This window comes from Anser anser, assembly GCF_964211835.1.
Source record: "Anser anser genome assembly, chromosome: 23".
NCBI lineage: Eukaryota > Metazoa > Chordata > Aves > Anseriformes > Anatidae > Anser > Anser anser.
This window is the reverse complement of record NC_139744.1, coordinates 3631673-3655904: the sequence shown is the minus strand read 5'-3', so window position 1 is coordinate 3655904 and position 24232 is coordinate 3631673. Positions and strand designations below refer to the sequence as shown.

The window sequence follows — 24232 nt, the reverse complement described above, 5'->3', positions numbered from 1 at the left end:
GCAGATCAAGGACAGGGCTGGTTGGCAATTCGTTCCCAGTAGGATGCAGCTCGGTCTCAGCAACAACGGGGAAAGCTCTTTGACTTTTACCAGCGTGCTCCTGTTCCCCTGTGTACGTGAAATGATCCAGCAAACACACCTCAGGCAGAGATCGCACCAAGAGCCCTTGGTACACGCTGGATTTCAGGATAACATAGCGCTACCTGGAACCCAACGCGCATCCCCTGAGGAAGGCAGGGCCCGGGGTTCAGACCTGCCCCCCCCGCTGATCTCTGCCCTGGGGGCTGCTCCCCGCCTGCTTTTTGCCCTGCCCTGGCCGTGTCCCACAAAGCCACCATCTGTAGCCAGGCCAGCTCAGCTTTGGGCTCACGGCGTTTGGGCACCTCTGCTCCCCGCCATGCTCCAGGAGGCACCTGAGCACCCAGGGAGCACCCAAGGGAGCACCCGCACCCTGTTCTGGGTCCCCAGGCACCACCTGCCCCGCCATGAGGGGCTCAAGGCAGGCGCTGTGCCTCAGCCTGCCCGGCTGCAGGCAGGAGCTTCCTGGGAAGCCGGCGCACAGCCGGGCTCCTTGGCGTTACTGAACGTAAAGCCCCGTAATTAAACTCCGGCTAATTGCATGCCAGCCCACCCCCGCCCGCCCCTCGGCGGAGGCGGGATTCGAACTCGCGACAACAGGGAGCGCCTGAAGCGGGCCTCGGGCTGCGGTGACAGACAGCGCCTCCAGCCAATCGGCTGTCAATAAGGGCTCAAGAGCCCACCTCGCGCCGCTGCAACCCCCAGCAGCCAATGAGATGCCGAGAACGAGCGTGGCCTCCCTCTAGGGCGGGACCAACCTCCGCGGTAGGTTATCCCGGCAAGGGAAGGGCAAACCAACCAATAAAATACCGCTCAGCGCCAAACGGACGTGAAAAACACCCAATAGCCAACCGCCGAGCTAATTGACACCAGAGGCGCCCAACCCGCGCTCAGAGGGCGGGCCTCCGCGCGCGGCTTCCGCTCCCGTTGTGTGAGGGGCCCGAATCCCAACCGGCCGCCGCCGGGCGTCTGAGGCCGGGCCTGGGGGCGCCGCGGCCTCCCCCGTTCCCCGCCGCCTCCTCGGCCGGGCCCAGCGCCTGCCTCGGGCCCTTCCCCGGCCCCTTCCCCTCAGCAGGGCCCAGCGCCCTCCCCCCACCCCCCCTTAGCCCAGCCCGGGGTCCCCGGTCCCGGTCCCGGTCCCCCCCCCCGGCCCCGCCATGTCGCTGCACGGCAAGCGGAAGGAGATCTACAAGTACGAGGCGCCATGGACCGTGTACGCCATGAACTGGAGCGTGCGGCCGGACAAACGGTTCCGCCTGGCGCTGGGCAGCTTCGTGGAGGAGTACAACAACAAGGTGGGCGCGGGCACGGCCCTCCCCTAAGGGCCCCGGGAGGGTTTTTTTGGGGTCCCCCCTCCGCCCCGGGCACCACCCCCGCGGGTTGGGGGGGCTGCGGGGGTCCCGTGCTTCGGCCCCGGCTCTGGGAGCCAGGCGGGGCCTCCCCTGGGTGCCGCCCCCCCCCGGTTGGGTCCTTCCCTGTGGGGTTTGGGGTGCCGGGAGGCCGAGGGGTCGAGGTGGGGGTGCTGCTGCTCACAGAGAGGTCTCCTCGCTGGCCTCAACCCCCCCCCTCCCCCCCCCGGCTTTTTGTGCAGAAAGTTTTCGGCCAGGACTCAAGTCTGGGAGCTGGGGTGAGGCTCCGTCAGAAGTGTTACGCCTTTTTTTACCGTTTTTTCTCCTCGTGGAAGGCTGCTGTGGTGGCTTTTTCACGAGGCTGTAATCCCTCGGTGCCTTTACTCGGCTCTGAGAGGAATGCTGACACGAAGCGCGTGGTCGTATCCTCAGCATTCCCTCCAGATCGAAGCAGGGAGCCTTGTGCAGGTAGCAGAGATGTGCCCGTCTCTTCAGGCATTTCACCCTTCATCTCTCAACAGCCTTTAATGCATCCGTCTGGGGTGGTGAATGCATACAGGCAGGGGAGAGATGAGGAAATAAACCCAGCTACAGAGCATCCAGAAACTTGTGTGAAACTGAAGCTGTTGCAAGTAGAGCTTTGTGTTTATAGTATGCATGTTTTGTAGCTTTGTCGAGCTGCTTAACGGAGAAAATAAGGCCGAAAGTTGGTGTCGGGGACTGGGCTTTGGGGAGGATGTCGTGAGATGTGATCAGAAGGGGCAGGGTGACATCTCAGAGCGGTTAAATCACTGCACCTGCAGCAGTCCTGGCATGATGCTCACGGAGCATGCTGTAGTCCAGCCACTGATCCGGCTACGAGTGAGTTGTGTCCTCCCGCCGCTGAGCGCCATCGGGGTGCTGGGGATTGCAGCTCACTGAGCTCAAAAACTTTCCGTTTGTTTAAAGGCCAAATCGCCAACCTGTGAATATATTTTTTTTCTTGTTTAGAAGTGGTAGAGTTGGTTAATAAGGGACGTGTTTCTGGTGCTTTTCAGTTTGGGTCATTCCCCGGGGATTATTGTTCCCAATTACAGCGCTATCAAGTCTGCTTTTCGGTTCAGGCTTCAACCATAAAGGCAGTTGAGTCAGCCACATTTTTTTTTTTATCCTTTACACTTAGTTGTTGCAGACAGAAGCTGTGTAGGACTATGTAAATTACCGCTGTCTGTAAACATCCCCCAGAGCTTCTCCTGCCCTCAGTGATTCAGGACTGACAATCCTGTTGACTCCGGTCCCTGGAAGCACCTCGTTCTGTATTTATGCAGCGTGGTGTGAATAGCAGGAGAGTAATTGGACGAGGACGAGGTGCCAGTCTGGAAGTAAAGAAAATGTGTGATTAAAAGCTCAGTTTGTACAATAACGCAGTGAAACGTGGCCTTCGCTTTGCTGAGATGTTTTGCTGTGACACTTAAAGGGTGCTATTTTTTTTGTGTGGTGAGGGGTGGGGTTTTGTTTTTTTTTAAGGTGCTTTCAGTGCAGTTTTCTGCTGTAGGCAGGTGATAATAGGTAGAGCCCTCCTGGATAAAGGCAAGTGGTATTATTGCGCAGAGTATTGGCGTTGTCTTTTCTTTGGAGACCAGAGGGAGCTTGGGAGTGCTCGGTTATTTGCACGCTCTTCGTGGTGTCTCTCTGAGACTCTCAGCCCTTCGCTGAAACTTTCAGAGGATGCTCAAACCCTCGGGGAGTGGCTTCGGGCTCCAGGTTGGGAGCTCTAGGACAGACCCTGCGCGGTCGTGCAGGGTGCATGCCAGCTGTGAGTTCTTTCAGCTCCAGCCTCTTGTCCGTGTGTGTGGTAAAACTGAAGTTGTCCTAAGTAGTCCATAACGTTGTGCTTAGAGCAGGTTTTTTCAACCCGAGTTCTGAGATAAGTGGAAATTTAAGGTTTTTCAGGCATGTGTGGCAGCTTTGTCCTTTTGCCTAAGTCACCCTGCGCGGTTGAGATGTTTTACGTTGCCAACTTCTGACATCAAAATACACTTGCAGGTGGAACCAATCAAAAGGCTAACGAAAACTCACTTTCATTTCAGCTTTCTCCTTGCACTCAGATATCTTTGGAGGCTTTTGACAAGCACCGAACATTTCTGTTCCTGTTGCTGCGGTGTTTTGTTCTAAATAACCGACTTCCTTCCTTCCCCCTACTGCACCAAAGCCCAGATCGGAACAGCAATTCTAGTGTGCTGAAAACGTAACCAAATAGGTCAATATACCTTTTCCCTGTTACTCTCCTGTTTTATTTATTTTTTGGAAGGTGTTTTTAAAAAGATTTAATGCACCAAGCGTTCATTGTAGCAGCAGCTTCTGCTGGGGTTGGAATTGCAGGGGAAGGAAGAGGACAGATCCTTGTCTCCTTCATTTCGGGGAGTTTCCATTTCTGTAGTAATTACCAGAGCTCCGAGTACTTGTGGCTACATGTATAAAAGGTCTCTCTGCACCTCTAATTTGTGGGGGATTCAATTCTGCTGACTGCAAAACCCCGATTTCCTGCTGTCCCCAATTCCCAGACTCTTCTAACTGCTGTCACTCCCCAACTACTAATGAGCTGTAGGGCACAGGAGGAAGCTGATTGCCAGGATCTCTCTGAACCCCCAGGGAGTTTTGGTTCAGCTCCTACACCTGCACTGATCGGTTCCCTGCTATAAGACAGATGACTTTGCTCCAGCGGGAAGAGCTGAAATTATTTAGGCTGGCTTTTCCTGAACGCTGCGGATTAGCGAACTGCTGTTAGGCTTCAGAACGTCTCGCGGATCGCTGGCACGACGGGAGGCAGCTGCGGGCCCCTGACCGTGCCTTCGGGGATCAGGAGTGATCTGTGGAAAACGGCAGGAAGGCTGATTTCAGGACGTGCCTGTAAGACAGAGGTGAAATGGGAGGTAGAAAGCAGGAGGAGGTGGTGCTGTGAGCTGCTCGCTCCCATCGCAGGAGCAGACGGACAGGTTGTGACCACGCGTTTCCCAGACTGCCACCTTCTCCCGCGCAGCGCCTCAGATCGGAGAGCGTTCCGGGTGGTTGCTGTACCAGAAGGCTGTGGTTTTGATTTTTCTGTAAGGTTTAGGGTTGCAAAGACAAGTCCATCACGTGTTGAAGGTCAAACAGCGCAGTGTCTGACTGTGTCTGACCCTAAAATAATTGTGAAATGTCATTCTTCTTTTGGATCGTGTTGAAGAGGGAATTTTGGGGAAGTTAATGAATGCTGATGGAAGGCGCTTGTTTGCTCAGATGCAGTGTTGCAAATAAGCCTCAGGTAAATAAAAGCTGGGGCTGCGATAGGAAAACACACAGCCAATTGCAGCGTATCCTGATGTATGGGAGAAATAAAATAATCATGTAGCCTTCCTGGCTGCCATCGTAGCATAATCGCAAAACTAATGGAGGTTGAACCCCCTTGTCCTCATTTTCCCACCGGAACGAGTTACAGGTAGATGCAGAAGGGTTCAGATCGTCTCCTGACTGACGATTACTTTGGTTTTAGCATCTCCTCAGGCTTTTCTGGCCTAGCCTTCAGGCACTGCTTCGTGCAGTAGTCGACAGCAGCAAATCTCGCCTCGCTTGCAGGAGGGAGAGACGGGGCTCTCATACAGGCAGCATCCTGAAAATAACTCCGTCGTTCTCCGCAGCCTGCGCCAAGAGGATGGACGGAGGGCTTCGGTAGTCGCTGCGTGTGATCGGGTCCGAAGAGAAGAGTCAGACCTTCGAATATGCTGAGCTAGGAGAGAACAGAGCTCCTCAAGCAGTATTTTCTGCTGCTGTCTCTGGGCAGACCAGTGCCTCCTGCTCAGAACTACCCCGGGCTGCTGCCGGCTCTGACAGTCAGCGGCAGGCACCTGCTCCTCAGCAGGTGCCAGGAGGTCTTGTGCCCTTACGGGGCTTTTTGTTCTCCAACCTGGCCTGCACCAAAAAATGTCCAAGATCACAAAGCGATTGGCTTGCTACGTAGTCGCTGCTTTTTCTGCAGAGGGGTTAAACACGATTATGCAGCGCGGGGATCTGTCAGTTGACACCAGGAAAGGGAGTCCTCTGCTGTCTGAGATCTGCTGCTGCTTGGGGAATGGTGATTGCTTTGCACAGGCTGAATGCCCTCACGTTGAGCTGCAAACAGCGTAAGCAAAGGGAAAGAAATGATTAGAAGTCATTTGTCTTCTGATTCTGACCTTGCCACGAGATTTTCTGTGACCAAGGACAACTTGCTTCCTTTGTGAAATCCGCTTAGCGTTTCTGATCCCTGAAGGAGTCAGAGAGCTTTTTGTCAATCGCTTCAGAAGACCGGGAGATCCGGGGCTGGTTCGTGGTGGAGTGTGAAGTGGAGTAGCTGCAGTGAGGGGAGTGCGAGGCAGACGTAGCCTGGTTTTAGAGGCTTATTTTGATGTCTTCTGAGGTCTGTTACAGGGTGGAAAGGATGGATGGATCTTCAGTTTGACAAGCTGCAAGGGTTGCATTTGTTAGGAGCACCTCTAAATTGTCTCGTAATTGATGATGATGCTTCAGTTTAAGGTCTGAAGGATGGTGGAGAGGCGGTGTTGTGTGTCTGGGGGGAAATATGGTGATTTCCAGTCTACTTTTAATGTGTAGTTCATTAACCAAATTGCATTTACCAGAATATTTAGGAATTGTCCAGATAAACATCGTAGGGTAAGTCCATTAAGCCGCCGTTTCCAGGAGGAAGCTGCAGTGTGGAAAGTATTAGGAAGTTCCTACTGTGAGCAGCTTACAAACTGCTTGCAATGAGTTGTCCTCGCTGTTTGTGTTCGAGCAGCGTTTAGCACAGCGGGGCTCTCATCCTGTTTAGGTCTTGTAGGCACTGCTAGGTAAACACATCCTCCCAGCACCATATTGTTCTCTGAGCGCTTTCTGACATGTCAATATTTTTCTAATAACATAATGTCTGGGACTACCAGCATTACTTCAGGTGTTGTCATGACCGAGCTATGTGGAGATAGCTTCTCGTCTGCTCTGTCTTGCTTTACTTTAACAACTGGGCAAGTTAGCCCTTCCCTTCATCACATTACCGTGGGAAGAAAAATACTAATTTGGAGATCAGCTACCTAAAATCTTCTTCAGCAGGCCTGCTTTCTTGGTCTTCACACAAAACAGTTGAATAATTTTGTCAACGTTTTCTCTTCCCCCTCCTTTTTTCAAGTTTGAATTCTCTTTACTTTCTGACACCAGGTGGGATTAATCTGCGTTCTCCTTTGGTGCAGTTGTGGCAGGCTGCGCTAGCTACTGTGACACCGAGAACAGCTCGAGAGTTGGCTGATGCGATCTGTTGCAGTGTGTGGAAGAGAAGGGTGGGCTTTAGTCCTTCAGGCTTGGATTTTGCTTCACTCGAGATCTTGTCTTCAAAGTACAGCACTGTGGTGATGATGGGTGCTTCGCTTTGCTTCCCAGCTGGGCCTGTAAGCGCAGCTTTGAAGATTTCTCATTCCATTGCCGTGATGGTCCTTTGTAATTGTCCTTGAGGTTACAGAAGGCATCCTTCTGAAATACTGTCCTAATGCACTAATTATAAATGATTATTTTGATAAAAATGCTTTCTTTTTAAATATGGTTTCTTACAGGTGCAGCTTGTTGGTTTGGATGAAGAGAGCTCGGAGTTCATTTGCAGGAACACCTTTGATCACCCCTACCCTACCACAAAGCTGATGTGGATCCCAGACACCAAGGGAGTCTACCCAGACCTGTTGGCAACCAGCGGTGACTACCTGCGTGTGTGGAGGGTGAGTAAATCCTCCCTGGGGAGAGACAACTCGGATATTAACTGCTGCATATTTATCTCCTTTTTACTTGAGACCAGATTTTTCACTTTCCTTTCAGGTTGTCTTGTGCTTGCTGCAGTGTGAAGGTTAAGACACAAAACGAAGGCAGAGCACTGAATAATTTTTTCTTAACTGTAGTAATAACGCTACTAAATACGAAGACTGTAGAAGAGGCAGAATTATGGTGGTAGTTGCTGGTTTAATCACCTGGTTGAAGATAGAGGTGGTGATTGTGTTTTCCAGACACTTAGGTTGTAAAGCTGAAGGAAAGAAACCCGGGATTAGCACTCGGTGTTGGAAGTACAAGTGGAACGAGTCGCGTGGTGTTTCTATTTCAGTCAGATGTTTTGCTTTTTCTAAAGGTGGGTGAAACAGAGACCCGGCTGGAGTGCTTGCTGAACAATAACAAGAACTCTGATTTCTGTGCTCCGCTAACATCGTTTGATTGGAATGAAGTGGATCCGTACCTCCTAGGTGAGACTGACAAAACGCTGCGGTTTTTGGCGTGAAAAAGACACACTTCTGAATTCAGTCTGGTGAAATCCCAGATGTGCCTGACTGCTGTCACTGCAATCAGCAGTCTGGTAACTAACAAGCAGACAAATTTGTACGTCAGAGAAACTGTCGTTGTCTTGGGTTTCAAAAAAAAGCCAGCTCGTGGAGACTCTTTTGTATTGAAAGGTGGCCCCTCCAGTACGGAGCGGGTCGCTGAGGTTGGGTTAGGGGCGTTCCTTTGCTGCCTCAGTTGTTCCTACCTTGCAGATAGGAGCTATCAGCCTTCAGGGCTGGTGAGCTGGTGTTCCAGTGCTGAGTAAAAGCGGATGTGAACTCCTGTGACTTATTCGGTGTGTTCTGGAGTGGTTAGAAAACTCCGTACCAGGCTTTTTATTTCTGAAAATCGTTTCAGTAGCAGGAGTAAAGGCAGGAACCCTTAAATCAGTTGGAGGAGGGGGCTGAATGCTTAAGGCTTAATTTTAGCCTTTGGGACAAATTGTCAATCCATGATGACTGATTCAGCAGAGGTTTGTTTTCCAGAGGAGGACAGCCGTTCGTGTCAGGGGGATTTGCCCAGAGATTAACACTGATAATGTGTCTTAGTAATTATTTACTACATGATTTATTTTTTCCATGTTGCATTGCTTCTCTCTTAAGAGCTTTACTGCTAGCCCCACCTTCAGTCCACAGAAGCAATCAGTTAATAATGATGTGCTATTGCAATTCTAGGATTAGGCTTTGGTTTTGACATGTGCATGAGACTTAAAGGATGGGGAAGTTCATCCCAGAGCTGCATCAGGCTTCTGCATAGATTGAAGCAGACATGAGCTATTTACACTTTATTCCTGTGTGAAAGACCCTTTCTGCAGCTAAAGGGTTTGGGTCATTTAAATGCATGGCAGACTGCTGGCTGGTTGACATCCTTGACTTTAATTGTATGCTGCTCTTGTAGCTATTCTGATCTGTAGATGTCAGTGGCTATTACACTAATGGAATAAGTCATTAGCAAAATTCTCACAAATTATCGTATTAAGAATATTCATTTTGCTAACAGAAGCCTTTTTGTTTCAGGTACTTCTAGTATTGACACGACCTGCACTATCTGGGGTCTGGAGACAGGACAGGTTCTTGGAAGAGTAAATCTGGTCTCTGGCCATGTTAAGACCCAACTTATTGCGCATGACAAAGAGGTGATGACTTTTTTTTTTGGTTGTTTACACTGCATATTTTTAAAGCAGCAGAAAAGGAAAAGGGTTTTTCTGTTTTCTTTTTTTTTGAGAAATCTGGTTATCCAAAAATTCAATGTATCTAAAACTTAAGATTCATGGCTTTGATATGCATTAGTTATAGCTAAGATATACAGGTTTTATACATCACAAACTGATTCAAGCTGTACTGTTGGCTACCAGAACTGCTCTGTTTACTCATCATAAAATCTGGGCTTGAGAATATGTTTGTCTTACTAGATTACGCTCTAGAACATTTTAGAAAAATTAGATAAAGCATCAAACTAGAATTGTAATCAACTGCATACCAAAGGCAATAAACAGCTTACAGGATTCTTTCATTTTAACAAAATCTGAGTCTGGAAAACAAATGTGTTCGGTTTCAGTGAATAATCCTGTAATGACATGACTAGTTGTTGTTTTTTCCCCTCCCTTTGGCGAATGTAGCGACTTAAAAACTAGCTAGGAACCTCAAGCATTTAACAGAAAATGTCATTACTAGTTCTCTTATCCATATGGAAAATCCATTTTGCTGTGAATTAGGAGGCAGTGCACTCACTAAAACTGAGGTTGTGTTTTTCTCTGCCCTGGTGCCGAGCAGGTGTATGACATAGCATTTAGCCGTGCAGGTGGTGGAAGAGATATGTTCGCTTCGGTTGGTGCAGATGGCTCGGTGAGGATGTTCGATCTCCGTCATCTGGAACATAGCACCATAATTTATGAAGACCCACAGCACCATCCATTGCTGCGTCTTTGCTGGAACAAGCAGGATCCCAACTACCTTGCTACAATGGCTATGGATGGCATGGAGGTGAGGCATTAGCTCTCCTGGGGGTGCTAGTGGCTGTGATTTTTGGGAGGTTGCTCAGCTCTTAATCCTTTTTGAAGGAAGGGGGCAATGTCGTTATGTGGAGTATGATTAAGTACCACTTCTTACTGTAGCAATTTCAGTAGGAGCTAAACATAACTGGCGTTATAAACTTGGAGATCTCTGGGGCTCCTAAACATTTTAGCTGATTTTTTAAGAGGGGTCTGTGAGCCAGCTGGGCAACAGCTTTCACATAAAATCATAAATGCAAGTATTTTAGTCATCCTGTTCTTTCTCAGTTCATTGCATAAGGCAGTGTACCTTAGTTTGTCGCCTGTGCTGCTTCAGGGGAGCATAACTCATTTGCCATTTTTTCATAACTCACAAGCCTTCCTGGTGAGGCCTGACTCTTTTTGAGATACACACAATTTGCTGACCAGCTAGAAACTTTTGAGAACAGTGTGTGCTTGCCAGGTACACCCTTCGGGAAAGCCTTTACCGCCGTAGTCCAAATCTTTTTGTTTTCTGGAGGAAAACATAAAAAATGCAAATTATTAACTTAGTTGTTTTGTTTCTGAAGGTTGTGATTCTGGATGTCAGAGTTCCCTGCACTCCTGTTGCCAGGTTAAACAACCACAGAGCATGTGTAAATGGAATTGCTTGGGCGCCTCATTCTTCCTGCCATATTTGTACAGCAGGTAGGTGTGGAAAGAGATTCCAGATCAATCTCTCGCCATCTATGTTAGTGAATCTCTGCTTGGGAGCTTTCCATTACATTTGCAAAATCCTCTCTTCCAAAAAGTCAATGCACTTCTCTTACTGCCTTTTGCTAAAGATTACCTGAAGTTTAGAAGCCTTTTATTAGAGACTTTCCTAAAAATTTTATGCAAATAGACACCTGCTTATTGGGAGGCAGTAGTGAGCACAGTGCCCAAACTGTGCATCTCTGTTGGCTAAGCTATTTTATTTTCCACACTTCTTAATGTTTTTTTGCAAGCTAGTTCTTAAATGTTTTCAATTGGAGTTCCCTGGATTGTTTGGTTTATAACTGTCTTGGATAACGCATAATTATCCAAAGATGTGTGCACGTTTTGTTGGAGAACAGCTGCATCGCTCACTGTACCTCCATCTTGATTTCTTATCTGGACTGCAACAGCCATATTCTATCTACCTGCTTCTACTACACCCCTTTTAGGGAGATCCCATGTAAGGAGATCCCATAGTACTTTGATTCTACTTACTGTTTTGTTTTCTTGTGCAGCGGATGACCATCAGGCTCTCATCTGGGACATCCAGCAAATGCCTCGTGCCATTGAGGACCCTATCTTGGCCTATACAGCAGAGGGAGAAATCAACAATGTACAGTGGGCATCAACTCAGCCAGACTGGATAGCTATCTGCTACAACAACTGCCTGGAGATTTTGAGAGTGTAACATTACTGCTTCATGCCGAATTGAGGCAAGGCCGTATAATTTCCCCTCCCCTCTAAAGTAAGAACAACACAAGTCAAGTGGCCAGTATTTGTTGTTGCTTTGCATCTACTGTTCCAAGAAACTGTTACAAGAATCGAGGACGGGTGTTTCCTGTCCCCAAGACTCTAAAATGCAGAGACATGCTGAGCCTCTTGGACCTTTTGGGTTCTGGTTTTCTTTTTTTTTTCTTCAGTTAAAGTTCTGTATATTTGTTTGACTGTGTTAATAAGCTTGCAGGCTTTAAGTTGCTGCGTATGTCCACATGTTTGTCAGCCAGCTGGGGCAGCACATCTAACTAGTTCAACAGATGCAAGTGCAAAACAAGGTGGGGAAAAAGACGGTGATGTTAACAGCCACCTTGGCAGGAATCTTTATCATTCCTGTTGTTGCTGCCTCGCAACTGTTTAAACATTTGTATGTTTTTTATATATTGGGCTAACTTTCTATTGAGTAAGGCTTTTCTCCCGAATTCTTACTTTTGATATGTGATCCACTTCCATAGGCCCAAAGCAGGATATATTTGTTGATACAAGTCACAATAACACTGCAGGCTCCCTGGCAGTAAAGGCCTGCCAGAATTAACTGTTGCCTTGGCTCTCAATACCTGGTTACCTGGGCAGAATTTTCTGGTGCTGTGAAGTACAAGTACTTGTTGCACAATTTCCTTACACTTTTCTGATGCTAGAGGCAGTTGCTACTATGGTAGGCCTTATTTTTAAATTATAACTGAATTTATTGTGTGTCTCCTGCAGTTGTGTTAGCTAACAGAATGGTAATAGGTTTCAGAAAGAAGATACTTGCATGACTTGAGCTCCCTCTGAGGTAAATGACTTCTCAAAAAAATGTTATTTGTAATGGACTTTGGATTGACATTTCCAATGAAATGATTTCCCCTTAGAGGGCTTACTATCTGAACCAAAATAAAATGGTTTCACACTTTGTAGCTTGCTTGATTGGCAAATAATATGACCAAGATTTTGTGGTTAACCTGTACCTTGGAGCTTCTTTGCATTTGGCCTGTGTTCCTGGGAGTTCTTGAAAGGAGTGCAAAGCAATCTTTTTTTCCTAAACGTATTTGCTTTGTACTGTCAGGTCTTGTTGAATGAGGAGATGAGTTGGAAGAGCTGGTCTGCTATCCAAATGAAAGCTGTTTCTCTGAAAGAAAGAATTCCCTAATGTAATGCACAGAAGATGGGTTTCAAATGAAAGAAACAGTGCCACAGAGGCTATGGTTTGGCACTTGTCATCCTCATGTCTTTTTGGGATGTGTCCAGGGGCATCTGTTTCTGTTTTGAATAGTGGAATGCTCTACAGTAATACTTTGCAATCAAAGCTGAGTGGATTAGGCAAGATAAAAATCTTCAGTGAAGTCTTAATATAACACAGCTATTCAGATCGATGTTCCACAGTGCTCTCCCAGCGAAGACATGACAACTGTAGCTGGGCTCTGAGGCTATATCAGCTGAGTTTTGATGTAAACGTCAGAAATTATCAAAATCAGCCTTCCACCTAATGTATATTCACCTACAACTCCAGGCAGCATTATAAATAGTAGGACACTGGCAAACTTGAATTTTGTTGGTTTATGCAGCCAAAGGCAAGTCGGGAAAAGAGATTGCTGAGAAACAGTAAAACTGACGCTGAAAGTGCTGTCACGTACAGAACAGGCTCTGAAAAGTTTTGTCATTCTGGACATGGAGAAATATTCTTCTACAGATTACTTTTCAGCATGAGCTCAGAAAAGCACGGCCTTGTGAATTTGTTTGTAGTTCATTAGAAACAGCATTATTATTCCATCACCCCTTTTAATTGCAGAGCCAAGAAACTCTAACACAGTTTAAGCTCGTGGTTTGTCAATGGCATTCTGTGTTCAGGATTTTTTGACAGAAGGCTCCATTTGACTTGAAGGTCGGTTTTCCTTACTAGCTGTGGTGCTGAGAGTAGTGTGTTCCACAGATTTGATCTAGGTATCAGAACGGTGTTAGCCAAACAGTTGGGTTCTAACTCTTTTAAATAGTGCTTCATCTTAAATTGGAAAATACTCAGAATTAAATGAAAATTAGGATTGTCTTAGTAGTAGCGTATAATTACGTGCAGAGCTTTAGAAACTCATAAAAATGTGCACACACTTGTAATGTGCTGTTTAATTACGAACAGTGGATATTATGCCGTGTGTCACTAAGGGATTTTAACTTTGGCTTGGATTGCAAAGTCAGTTGTTACCAGACAAGCTTTTAATTTAACTTGTGGTTTGGGGAATGGCAGGAACTACCTGTAACGTTAGTACTTCAGGAGTCCCCTCTGTGCTTTGAAGTCTCATTCTTAAATAGATGGCATGAGTAAAGGATGAATGTGCCTGTTGCTTAGCTTAAGAACAGATCTTTTGCAACTGTCGAATTGTGCTTTAAAAAAAGACATAAGCTAATTTAGTTGAAAATAAAGTCACCGAAAGACTCCATTGGCTATACTAAATGACAAATACAGCCTGCTTCTCTAGGAATAGAATCTCTATTTGTACTAAGATGATGAAAAGAGCACGCGTGAAGGGGCTAATAGTCAAATAACCAGGTAGCTTTTGCTAGTGTTAAGAGTACAATTCTGTTGTGAACCTGGAGTGTCAGCCCTTCCATTCATAAAACCGATGGAAGTTCGCTTGTGGTATTGGATTCTCATTCCAAACTCTTCAAAGGCAAGTGAAGGAATTTTGTGGACTCCAGTGGATTCTAAATAAAACTCATATCCTGTTTGTTTAGCCAGTTGGGCTACCTTCTAGGTCTATAACATGTTGCTTTGGGCATAATCTGTTGTCATTCTTTGTATGAAATTACATTCAAAATCACCAGAGGCTGTTTTGGAACAGGGAAACGCTACTTAAAATAGCTTCTTTTCAAAGAAGTCGCTTGAAAGGTTAATGACTGAGAAGACATGAAAATCCTCATGGGTGAGATGTTCTGTAGTGCAAATGGCACTTCCATCTAGAGAGGAAGTGAGAGACTTCGGTGCCCTTTTGCCAGCACCTGCTGACACAGTGGCAGCAAGCTAACTGTCTACTTGCTGGTTCAAGTTTATTTGCAAGATAAAATAAAACCCTGAGACTTGCCACTGTACCCTGTGAATCAGAAGATAGAGTTTATCGCATTTTACTGGCATAACATTCAATTATGTTGGGTATGAAACCCCCATAAGCATTATTTTTTTTCTAAGTTCATGGATATAAATACTTCAGCATTTGATCTTGATTATTTTGTGCTTGCTGGAGGGTGCAGAGCAACTGCTTTCAAATGCCTCATATCCCTTGAGTATGCAGTAACATTAAGGGAAAAGTCTGAGCATCAGTGAGGTTAGAAAAGCAGAAAATCGCAGCCTATTTTGGTACAGGCAAGGCCTTGATTCTGGTACAGAAATGTCATTTTTCTCTGGCTTCGGTAGTTGTGTAGCACTCCAGTTGATTAATTCCAGATATTATGCTATTGTCTTGTTGTTATGTTCCGTTTAAACCAAGCTTTCCACAGATTTCTACTATTATGTGGGCAACCGGTTGCTAGTATATGGGCTTCAACCAGGAGATTTCAATTGTGTAATACCTCATTAGTGAGGGGAAAACATCCAGAATACAAGTTGGATGTTGAATTAGTGTGTAGTATGCTAACCCTTAATTGTCTAAATGAAATGGCCTATGGTAGGTTGTGTATACCGGACTTGTGCTTCTGTGTGCAGGGATTTAAAAGGCAAGGATGTGAGTGCTTTGACAATCTATTTAGAAAGGAAGCGGCGCTTTCAAAGAGCGGTATGACAGGAGACTGATAATACAGGTTGTTCCGTATGGAACCTTGAAATGTACTTAAAAGGGGGAGGCACTGCCTCTCATAAGTCAAAGTTAATGATCCTTTCAAAACTTAGCTGTAATTACTCTCCTGAATGTTCTGGATAATAGTAAAAGGATCTATTTTTGCCTGGTGTCGCACTGAGAAAGCTGCATCAGGCTCAACTGTAGATCATTGCCTACCAGGGACTAGGTGAGGGGAGAAGTCCAATATATTGGAATTCACAGATACTCTTGTGCTTGTTTTAAATGTAAATTAAGAAAGCTGAGTGTGTCTGTTTTGTTCTCTTGCAGATGGCACTTTAACAAGTATATTTTTGGTAAGATTAGGAGGAGAGTCATCTTTTCCTCAGCCTTTTTATGGTAGGCGTTCGTCTGTGTTTTGTATGAAATGTTAAATACAACAGTCACTGAAATCCTCAACTGGCTATGGCTGTCAGTATCTAGTGGACCCTCATCTGTTTCTACTAAACACCAAAACCATGAGCACTTGACAATACTGTTTATGTTAAACTGAAGCTCTGTATTCAGAGAATGACACAACCTTGCAAGGTCACCCCAAGTAATTTAGCGCAGCTTGTCACCCAGGGAGTCCCTTTTGCTTTATTTAGGAACTTGGCAGTGTTTGGCAATCTCTCTTCTACTGTTTGACGGCAGTGGTGGCAGGTTGGTGGTGTACAGATCTGGCTGGATTCTTTGGGTAACGTTTTTGTGATAGAAAAATTGCTGCTGCCGTCTGTAAATTCACACAGCCTAAATTCTGGAGCTTGTCAGTTCCTCGTGTTTAATGGTGTTTTGTCTCTTTCAGAACATCCTCAAAAGGATGAATGGCAGCAGGGGTAAGCTATTGGCTCGATGGATTGCAGAGTTACAGTTCCATCAAAATACTGAAATGGTTAGTCTTCCCATTGCAGGTTAGCAAAATGGCCCTACCACCTCACGTCCATACGGTTATCTTACCAGTTAGTACAGGTTATCTCTACACATTTACTGCTTTCTACTGTCAGACCAATATTCCAGAGCAGGCCTGTATTTATTGTACAGGGGACATTAAAAACAAGGTGTCCAAAACCTGTTCTGGAATGGGCAAGGTACTGTCAACTGTGTCCCTGTTTCTCTTGATCTTTGCGGAGAATCCGGGGATTTATTTGTATGTGGCACTTAACGAGCACTTTCTCATGCTTGCTTAGAGAGGCAGCTGTATTTCACCCTACTTACCTGAGAAGAGTCGGAAATGTTTTATTGTTGAGGATATTGAGAGGAATTCAGCATGCCCCGACTCTTCTTTTAGGAAGAGATTTCCAGAACTTTTGGTCAGCAGCATTCACCAGCACTAAAAAGCAGTAATTAAAAATGCAGCTAAGCACCAGTTACTGAATGCTCATCATTCGTGGGCAGACTCCAGAGACAAAGGCACTTGTGAGACTTGCTCGCTGCTGTCTAATTTCAGAAGATAACTTTGTCTGCCATGTATCTCAGTGGCCTTTTGTGCAGCCTTTGATACTCAGCATCAAGCTAGGATTTTCATACTCATAAAAAAAAAAAATCTGTATGACTTTCTGTATGACATCAAATTTACTCCCTTTCAGAAAATCTAACAAAAAGATTATTTCCCGAAAAATATCGCTGCAAAGGGTAGCTGTAAGCCCATGTTCCAGCTCTCATTGATAGCCACAAGTCAACATCCCTTGGAGTTTGCTCTCACGATTGTAAAACGTGTGACTCTCAAGTCTCCTCTGTTAGAGACGACAATCGGTCTGTCGAATCTGAACAAAGGCAGAAATGCGAGAACTAGTGAAAGTCATAGTACAGCTGTGAAGCGATGTGTTGCTTTTCTGACAACCTGGTGAATATGAATTATGAAATCTACTATTTAAAAGGAACCTTTTTTTTTAAACTTGGGTTGCTAGCAGTGTAAAATGTAATTTAAATCTGTTGCGCCGAAGCATTTTTGTTACCGATAGTCAGTAGGAGATGTTTACTTTTGTGTGTTTTTTCCCTTCTGCTCTTTCCATTCACGGTCCCGTTGTGGTAATTTCCTGAAGGTGTAATCTTTGTAGCATGATTGTACAAACATTCATATGAAACTCCCGACTTCTTGTTCTCACTAAAATATGTTAAAGCAATAGTAGTTTTACTTCTGTCCTTCTTTTCTCCACCTTCCATATTGAGATTTGCAACTTTGCTACTATACTGTCCTAGAGGAATCCTAGTATCCTGCTATTCAACAGACATATGTTGTTGACATGGATAACTGCAGTGTCCCTATACTCCTTTATTTTTATGGAGAAAATGCAAAAGGTTTTGTTACAATGGATTTTAACACCTGAGTCATGGAACCATACTGTTGAAACTCTGTAAATTTTAAGGCAATTTTCTGAAGTCGCTTGAAAGTGGAATGTTGCATCCTTTTATGCTATTTCCTGCTTCCTATGTAGTTTTATTCAAATTTTTTAACCTTCTTTCTAAGTTTCAGCCTCCTGTGTATTAGGTACAGTATTTTCTGCCTTTCATACTTTGTAATAAAAATGGAACATTTGTAGATTGACTGCAGTTCACTGTGTGGTGAGTTGAAACTGGTACCCGTGGGACTAGCAGGGAAATATTTAAAACAGGTTTCACATATCCTGCGTGAAGTTCATTGCTGTGAAAGGGAGGGTGATTGTTTTATCTTGTCTCTGCTTTACAAAACTGGTGAGATGTATTAATCTCTTATCCTACTAATAACGAAACTAACTTAATATTTCTAGCTACAATAAGTTACAGGTTGCTCCAAATAATTATATTGTTAGGAAACCAGTCACAAGACAACTTGAACAGAATGGTTAATATTTAAAGTACACCCACATTTACTTTTTTTTTAAACAAATGTACCACGTGTTGTCTGTGCTCGTGTTTTCTGACTTCCTTGCATAGTACTTCTTCCCTACAGAACAAATAGTAATTATCTGCCTGCATGTTTCTGGTACTTAAGATGAGGGGAAGAGGGATTTTCTAATACAAATAATTGGTCTCTAAGGCTTTTTGAATACAGGCAAATTGAAGACAAAGCAATTAGGCCCTTATTTAGCTACTAAGTCTTATGTATAGGTGACCTCTGTTAAAGGGCATTTTCTTTACAGGCTCTGTCACTGGTGTCATTGTTGCTGGAACTGGGACCTAGAGGGGAATAGGGTGGCGGAACTTGGAAATCTGTTTTTAACCTTAAAACTTGGTGAGCAGGACTGATTTCAGTAAGTATTTAGATTATCTCTGGTTCAACTAAACTGTTGTCTGAAAACTAGTGTACTTCTGGATTCTTCTCTAATTCTTTGTATACTGGCTTTGAAATGAAAGCTTTTTAAGCTTCATGACCACAGTGGAAAGAGTTGCCTATAAAGATGCACTGTTTAAGCTATATATGGACTTTGTTCCAGTAATCCATATTTGGAAAAGATGCCTTCCTTCTAAGAATTGTGTCTTTACACTAGAAATGTATTTACATCCTCCTAGATTCTTTTTCCTGGATCTGTGCTTCAGAATTCTCCAAAGAAGGTTTCTCCGCTTCCATTCTAGCGGAAGAAGGCAAGAAATTTAAATTTCTGTATGCCAAATCCCAGCAACTGTTTTCAATATTGAGACATACTGCATCAGCTTCCCGCTTGGAGAACGTGCTTTCTTCTTTATGGAGGTAAATAGCAATATGTATTCAAATAGCATCAAACTTGCATTTGCTTGAAATCAATTTATGCAGAAATCTTAAGTGACAATCTTCAAGCAGCAAATATTTAATGCCAGAATTCAAAGATGCCAAGCACTACCTGTCGTATTTTTAGTAACTTTCAACTGAGAAGAAAATCCCCATCTCTGTAGGGAAGCAACTAAAACAGAAAAGTAAAAAAACAGAAAAGTAACATTCATTGTAAAGCCAAATTATTGTTCTTTGGTTAACTTTGCTTACAATCTAAATTAAATCTGTCCTTTCCATTTGGCATAACTGAGTTTTAAACTTCTCCTTACCCAGTGTGGTATTATGGGGAGTGCAACAAAAATAGGATCGGTGGCTATTGGAGGTAGGTCACCTTCCAGCCGAGGGAGCTCAACCTGTCTTCCCATCTCTTCCCTTCATTAGGGACCAGTAGGATGCAGAAATGTGTAGGTTGGGTAGGAGGTGGGGGCTAGCTCAGCAGTAACCAAACAAATCTACCTGTTTCTATAGGCATCCTGTCTCTTTGGTGATAAAGACTAGAAGTCTATAAAATACAGCTGGAAGCAACCAGTTTGCACCCTAATTAAGTCCTGGGGGAAAGGCTGTGATGACAACTTCTGCAAATTGGACCTACTAGTGCAAAAAGTCAGGAGCTGGTAGATGATGAGAGAAACAGACTGCTTGTCAGCGTAGCAAAACAAGTGCCATTAAGTCCTGTAGAGGAATATGCGTAGAAAAAGAAACAGCGAGAGGTTCTCTTCCCTTTGTAAATATTAAGGAACAGCTGACATCTGGTGTGGCTGGCCGGCTTGCTTGCTGTGTGACCCTGGGAAAGTCACTTCTTTCATAGCAGCTGTAAGTGAAAAGCACGCAATTCATCGCTGATCAGTAAGTGGCTGGAAAATACTTGAAAGTTAAAGATGTCCAGCAGTAACGCGCACTAGTTACAGTAATGCAGTGACTTTAACAAACTTATGCTTTAATCTTGGGCTTTTTTTTTTTTGGTGCTGCTCTGTAAGTGGTCCAGATTGCCAGCTCAGAAGCAAGTAATGATCTGAAAGCATACAATATTTCTAACATCCTTCCTCTTCCTTCTCTTCAGTTCAGCCCACCACAAGCAGGAGAATGGCTTTTATTTTTTAAACAGACAGCTTCAGAGCCCCCTCTACTGGAGTGCTGACAGCAGTAGGCCAGAGTTTGGCCAGCAGAGTAGGACAGGTACCAGCTGTTCTGCTGGGGCTGGGGAATGAATGCTACACTTGTGCTTTTTGAGGAGATGTTTCCCATGGGTGATGTGCTCTGGTGGTGGTGCGGTAAGGTTTGGCCCTTCCATGTTGTGCCACGCTCTCCTGAAGTTGGATTACAATGACAGTTCTCTTAGTTTTCCATCAAAAAACCTGCCTGCAATGTTAAAGCTGAGAACACCAAGAGAAAGTGTTAGCAGAGCCAGAACTGCCTGGAACCAGCGTGATTGCTCTTCTCAGATCTGCGGAAGAGAGTGCAGAACGCTTTCATGCATTGTCTGAAGATTCATGGAGTTTCTTCTCCACTACCACCCCCTTCCCCCCAGTTTTTTTTTCTTTGCACAGCTCCCAGTTCAGTGTGTCTGGCTGTGGAGGCTGAGAGGTTGAATAAGGAAGTTTTGGCATGGGACAAGGCTCAGCCTGGAGACTGCTAAGCTCCCCAGGAAGGATGTGTGTACCTAAACAAGAAGGGAAACAGGAAGGAAAGAAGAAATAGTACATCTGATAGCAAGGAGAAGAGGCTCTTTGAGTCAGACAGGTATGCTACAGAAAACGGAAATACTACCAGAATAGAAAATATGATGGCATAGCGATTAAGAGACTGGGAAAAGATGCCAGGAGTTAAATCCCAAAGGCCTACTCCAGACTTCCTGTGTAACTTTTAACAAGTCACTGGCTCTCTGTGCAACGCTCTTTAATCCCTAAAATAGGGATTACATTTCCTTTTCTTGCTTCATGCTGTGTGACGGCATTAAACAATTAGGCCTCTGTAAAGTTCCTTTAAAACAAATGAGATGACTATAAACACAGTAGCTCCTGTAGAGTCTTGGTGAATATCTGTACTGATGATTTTACGTAAAACGGCTTCAAACAATCTGAATAGCTTTAAGCTGAAGTATTAAGTATGTTTTATAGCTGTTATTTACAGAAATGCTGCTGCTTTTCTGGAAAGCAGCAGCTTTAAAAGGATGTGGGCAATCAGGGTGGAAAACCACAGAATATCAGTTTGTATCATAGTGTTATTAGTAAAATGAATAACCTGATTCTTTTGTTCAAAATTAGTACATCATTAAGTAGATAGTAAAAGTGGAAAAAACTTTTTTTTTCCCCTGAAGATATACAAAATAGGGGCATCTGCTAAATTTTCACGGTAGAAGCTGTAACTGCAGTCCAGGAAGGGTGTACCAGCTTGTCTAGAAAATAAAATATCAGGCGGGAAGTCTACAATGGGCCAAAAAGGTCTAATGGCACTTGGGTATAAACAGGGTCATGATAATGTCTCCAAAAGAGAACAGAACTGCAAATCAGCAGACACAACTTGCTGTCTTGCACATCAGGCTTGATAGGTGCGTGAAGTAATGAACCATCAAGGACAAATCATTCTATTTTCAGAGGAGGAGGAATAAAAACTTCAGTGAAATCCAGACTTTCTGGGCAATTGGAGATGGAAAGAGCACGTTTTACCAGGGTGGCTGTCTCCTACCATCTGCTGGGGGCTCCTCATTCATTGTCAGAATTGATGACTAGCAAGCCTGGTGTCTCTTTGGTTTAAAAAACCCACTTTCCACACAAAGGACTTGTAATAGGTTTCATGTAACAGGACTTCAACTGAGAATTTCATTCAAAACCATGTAAGAACTGGAAGACAGACAGAAATTCCAAAGGGTGAGGTGACATAGTGTTTTGACATCAGAGCTGGCACAGTGGGGAGTTAATACTGAATTTCTCCAGTTCTAGTCCCAGGAGTAATCTCATTAAAACCTTCCTATAATGTCCTTGGCACAAAAAGCAAGCATGATAATTAAATTTGGTGATGAACAAAAGAGGGAGGCTTCAATAATACGAGGGGACTAGAATATCGTAGAGAATTGATGACTTTGAAGAGTGAGAAATAGACATGAGATGAAACGTAGCCCTGGAAAGTGCAAAGCTGTGAATTTAGGGGCGAAGAGAAATTTGCAAAGGATGCTAATAGTTTATTACTTGGAAATTAGTGCGGAAAGGAAGTTGGTTTTACTAGTTGATAACGGATAGCGATGAGCTACTGTGAAGCTGTGAAAATGCATGTAGAAGGTTGGTCTAGTGGCGATGAAGATACTGTCATCGAGAGAGAGGAATCAAATTGGAATGGGGGCAGAAAAGGCTGCCAGGAAGACACTGCAAATACAAAGCTTGTATTATAAGAGTTAGAGTGGCTTACTCATCTATTAAAATGAAGCCTGGAAGGGGATATGATTATCTTCTTGAAGTATTTAGAGAGAAAACACCAGGGAAGAGGAAAAGATTATTTAAATAAAAGGATAATCTTGACATGAAAACAAATGGCTATACGCTGGGCATGAATACGAGACAGAATATACAGGAAAAGCAATTCAAGAGATACTAAAAAGCCTAAACACCGACAGCATTAGACTTGGTTTTGGGTGGGAACTTCAAGGTGAGATCTGGGGAAGCCATCTAGTCCAACCCCCTGCTCAAAGCAGGCTGACTGTTGGCTTTGTGCAGAGCTTCGTGCCCTAGAGAGGCCAGATCTGTTGATCTAAGCATTCCTTTACTGATTAATTTGTCTATAGTATGGCATTGCAAGATCTTTTTATCATCCCAAGTACTTGACAAAAAAAAAAGTAATGACATCACAGATACTGTCATCATGCTTTGGGTAAATCCTAAATTCTTCCTGCTGTGTGGGGTCTGGATTCCTGCACTTGCCCACGCTTCTGAGAAACTTTTCTTTTCCAGTCTAGTTTTCTTCTTCGTGTGGCTTGTCCAGTTGATGCAACCCCTTTGACATTGCCGTGTTGCTTGTGAGCAAAAACATTTAGAAAACAATGCACTTGCTGCTAGATGGCTGCCAGATTGAAAAGCAGCTGCTGACACCATCTGCACGAGGTGGGTTTCCCAGCAGCAGGGTGGCCAGTGCAGCAACAGGGAAGGAGAGCTGTACTTGTTCATTGAAATAAAATAATAAAAATAACATAACCACACCCCCCGCTGTCCCTTGTGCAGAAAAAAAAAAGCACTGTCAAAATATCATCCCACAGGTGGAATGGAAACAGAAGCAAGGAAAGAGCAGCTGAAGCCTGGACGTCATTTTAAAAGGTATGAGTTGATTTATGAAGTGAGATGGAATTAACTGGGTTAAATGGGACAACCACCTTAGTCCTCCTTTGCACTAAAACTGCTGCAAATTCCCTGTGTGGTGTGTCTGTTTTGGGGTGATCTCCCTCAAAGCTTTTTATGTTTAGTGGCACTGAGCTTTTCAGCAAGAATGTGTTCTGCTTCTGGGCCCTCTGTTGGAGGTGGCCTGGCAGACAAGGCTGCTAAAACAGGAGGAGGAAAAAATTGTCATCGAGTGTCTACAGGTGAGCGAACGTAGCAGGTGAGCAGTTCCGCTTCCACCACCAAAAACACTTTCTCCTGGAGACAGACCGCTAAATGAAAGGGAGGAAATGCTGAGCTTCAAGTCCCCTAGGCTAGAGTGCACTCCCGGGCATTAAATCCACGTGAATTTACTTTCATGTCGAGTAACTTTAATAAATATTTGATGACCTAGAAGCATTGGGGTTGTGGAGAGTATGAAATGTGCTTTTGCAGGCTTAAGGAATGAGGGAATTAAGATGTTACGTGCACATTTGTCCCTTACTGCACTCTCTGGGGGGCCATGGGTCTCATGGGGGCCATGGGGTACCTGTGAGGCTCAGGGGACACGGGCAAGGCTTGGTCATGCCACAACTTTTGGTTAGAGCAAAAGAGATCTCTTCCCTCAGGTGGCCTTAGTCATCCTGAGGTGGTTTGTGGGGGCATTGTCCAACACTTCTTTTTCCTTTGAAAACAAAAAAAAATCCCGTTTTTGCAGCTTTGAGGCTTTATTCCATTATGGAACTGTGTTCTTTTTCAAGAAAAAGAAGCCCTTTCTTAAAAATAAATAAAAAGAGGATTTTTAAGCAGAAACTTAACCTCCCTGCAACCCTCCCTGCGTGACGGGAGCGAACCCCCAGGGCCCAACGCGGCCCCCGCGCGGCGGCCTCTAGGACCCAGGGCCGAGCCCGCGGCGGCCGGGGGCGGGCCCCGGGTGCCGCCCGTCACCCTGATTGGCAGCCAGCAGCGGGCGGGCTCCCCGCTCACCCCCCCAGTAGCGGGACGGAGGGGGCGGGCCCACCAGCATCCCCATCCAGCTTGCGGCGCGCCGATTGGCGGGCCGAGCCGTCTGCTGGCGGGCCGCGCGGCGCTGATTGGCTGCCGCCGGCGGGCCGGCC

At 45.0% G+C, this 24232-nt stretch overlaps 1 protein-coding gene across 1 annotated transcript; it reads left to right on the top strand.

The window, feature by feature from the left end:
* Positions 1 to 990: 990 nt before the first annotated feature.
* On the top strand, positions 991 to 17592 carry DCAF7 (DDB1 and CUL4 associated factor 7). Its single transcript, XM_083809356.1, has 7 exons — positions 991 to 1373; positions 7022 to 7180; positions 7582 to 7693; positions 8786 to 8904; positions 9542 to 9751; positions 10329 to 10446; positions 11010 to 17592. Exons 1-7 carry the CDS (start codon positions 1236 to 1238, stop codon positions 11180 to 11182), a joined length of 1029 nt encoding a protein of 342 aa, XP_083665482.1. The 5' UTR covers positions 991 to 1235; the 3' UTR covers positions 11183 to 17592.
* The last annotated feature ends 6640 nt before the right edge of the window (positions 17593 to 24232 follow it).

Bases quoted from the DNA above. Each gene is read 5' to 3' on its own strand.
- DCAF7 (XM_083809356.1), top strand. From the start codon at position 1,236: ATGTCGCTGCACGGCAAGCGGAAGGAGATCTACAAGTACGAGGCGCCA. The intron at 7,181-7,581 runs GTGAGTAAATCC...CTTTTTCTAAAG, and splicing joins ACTACCTGCGTGTGTGGAGG to GTGGGTGAAACAGAGACCCG. The intron at 10,447-11,009 runs GTAGGTGTGGAA...TTTCTTGTGCAG, and splicing joins CTGCCATATTTGTACAGCAG to CGGATGACCATCAGGCTCTC.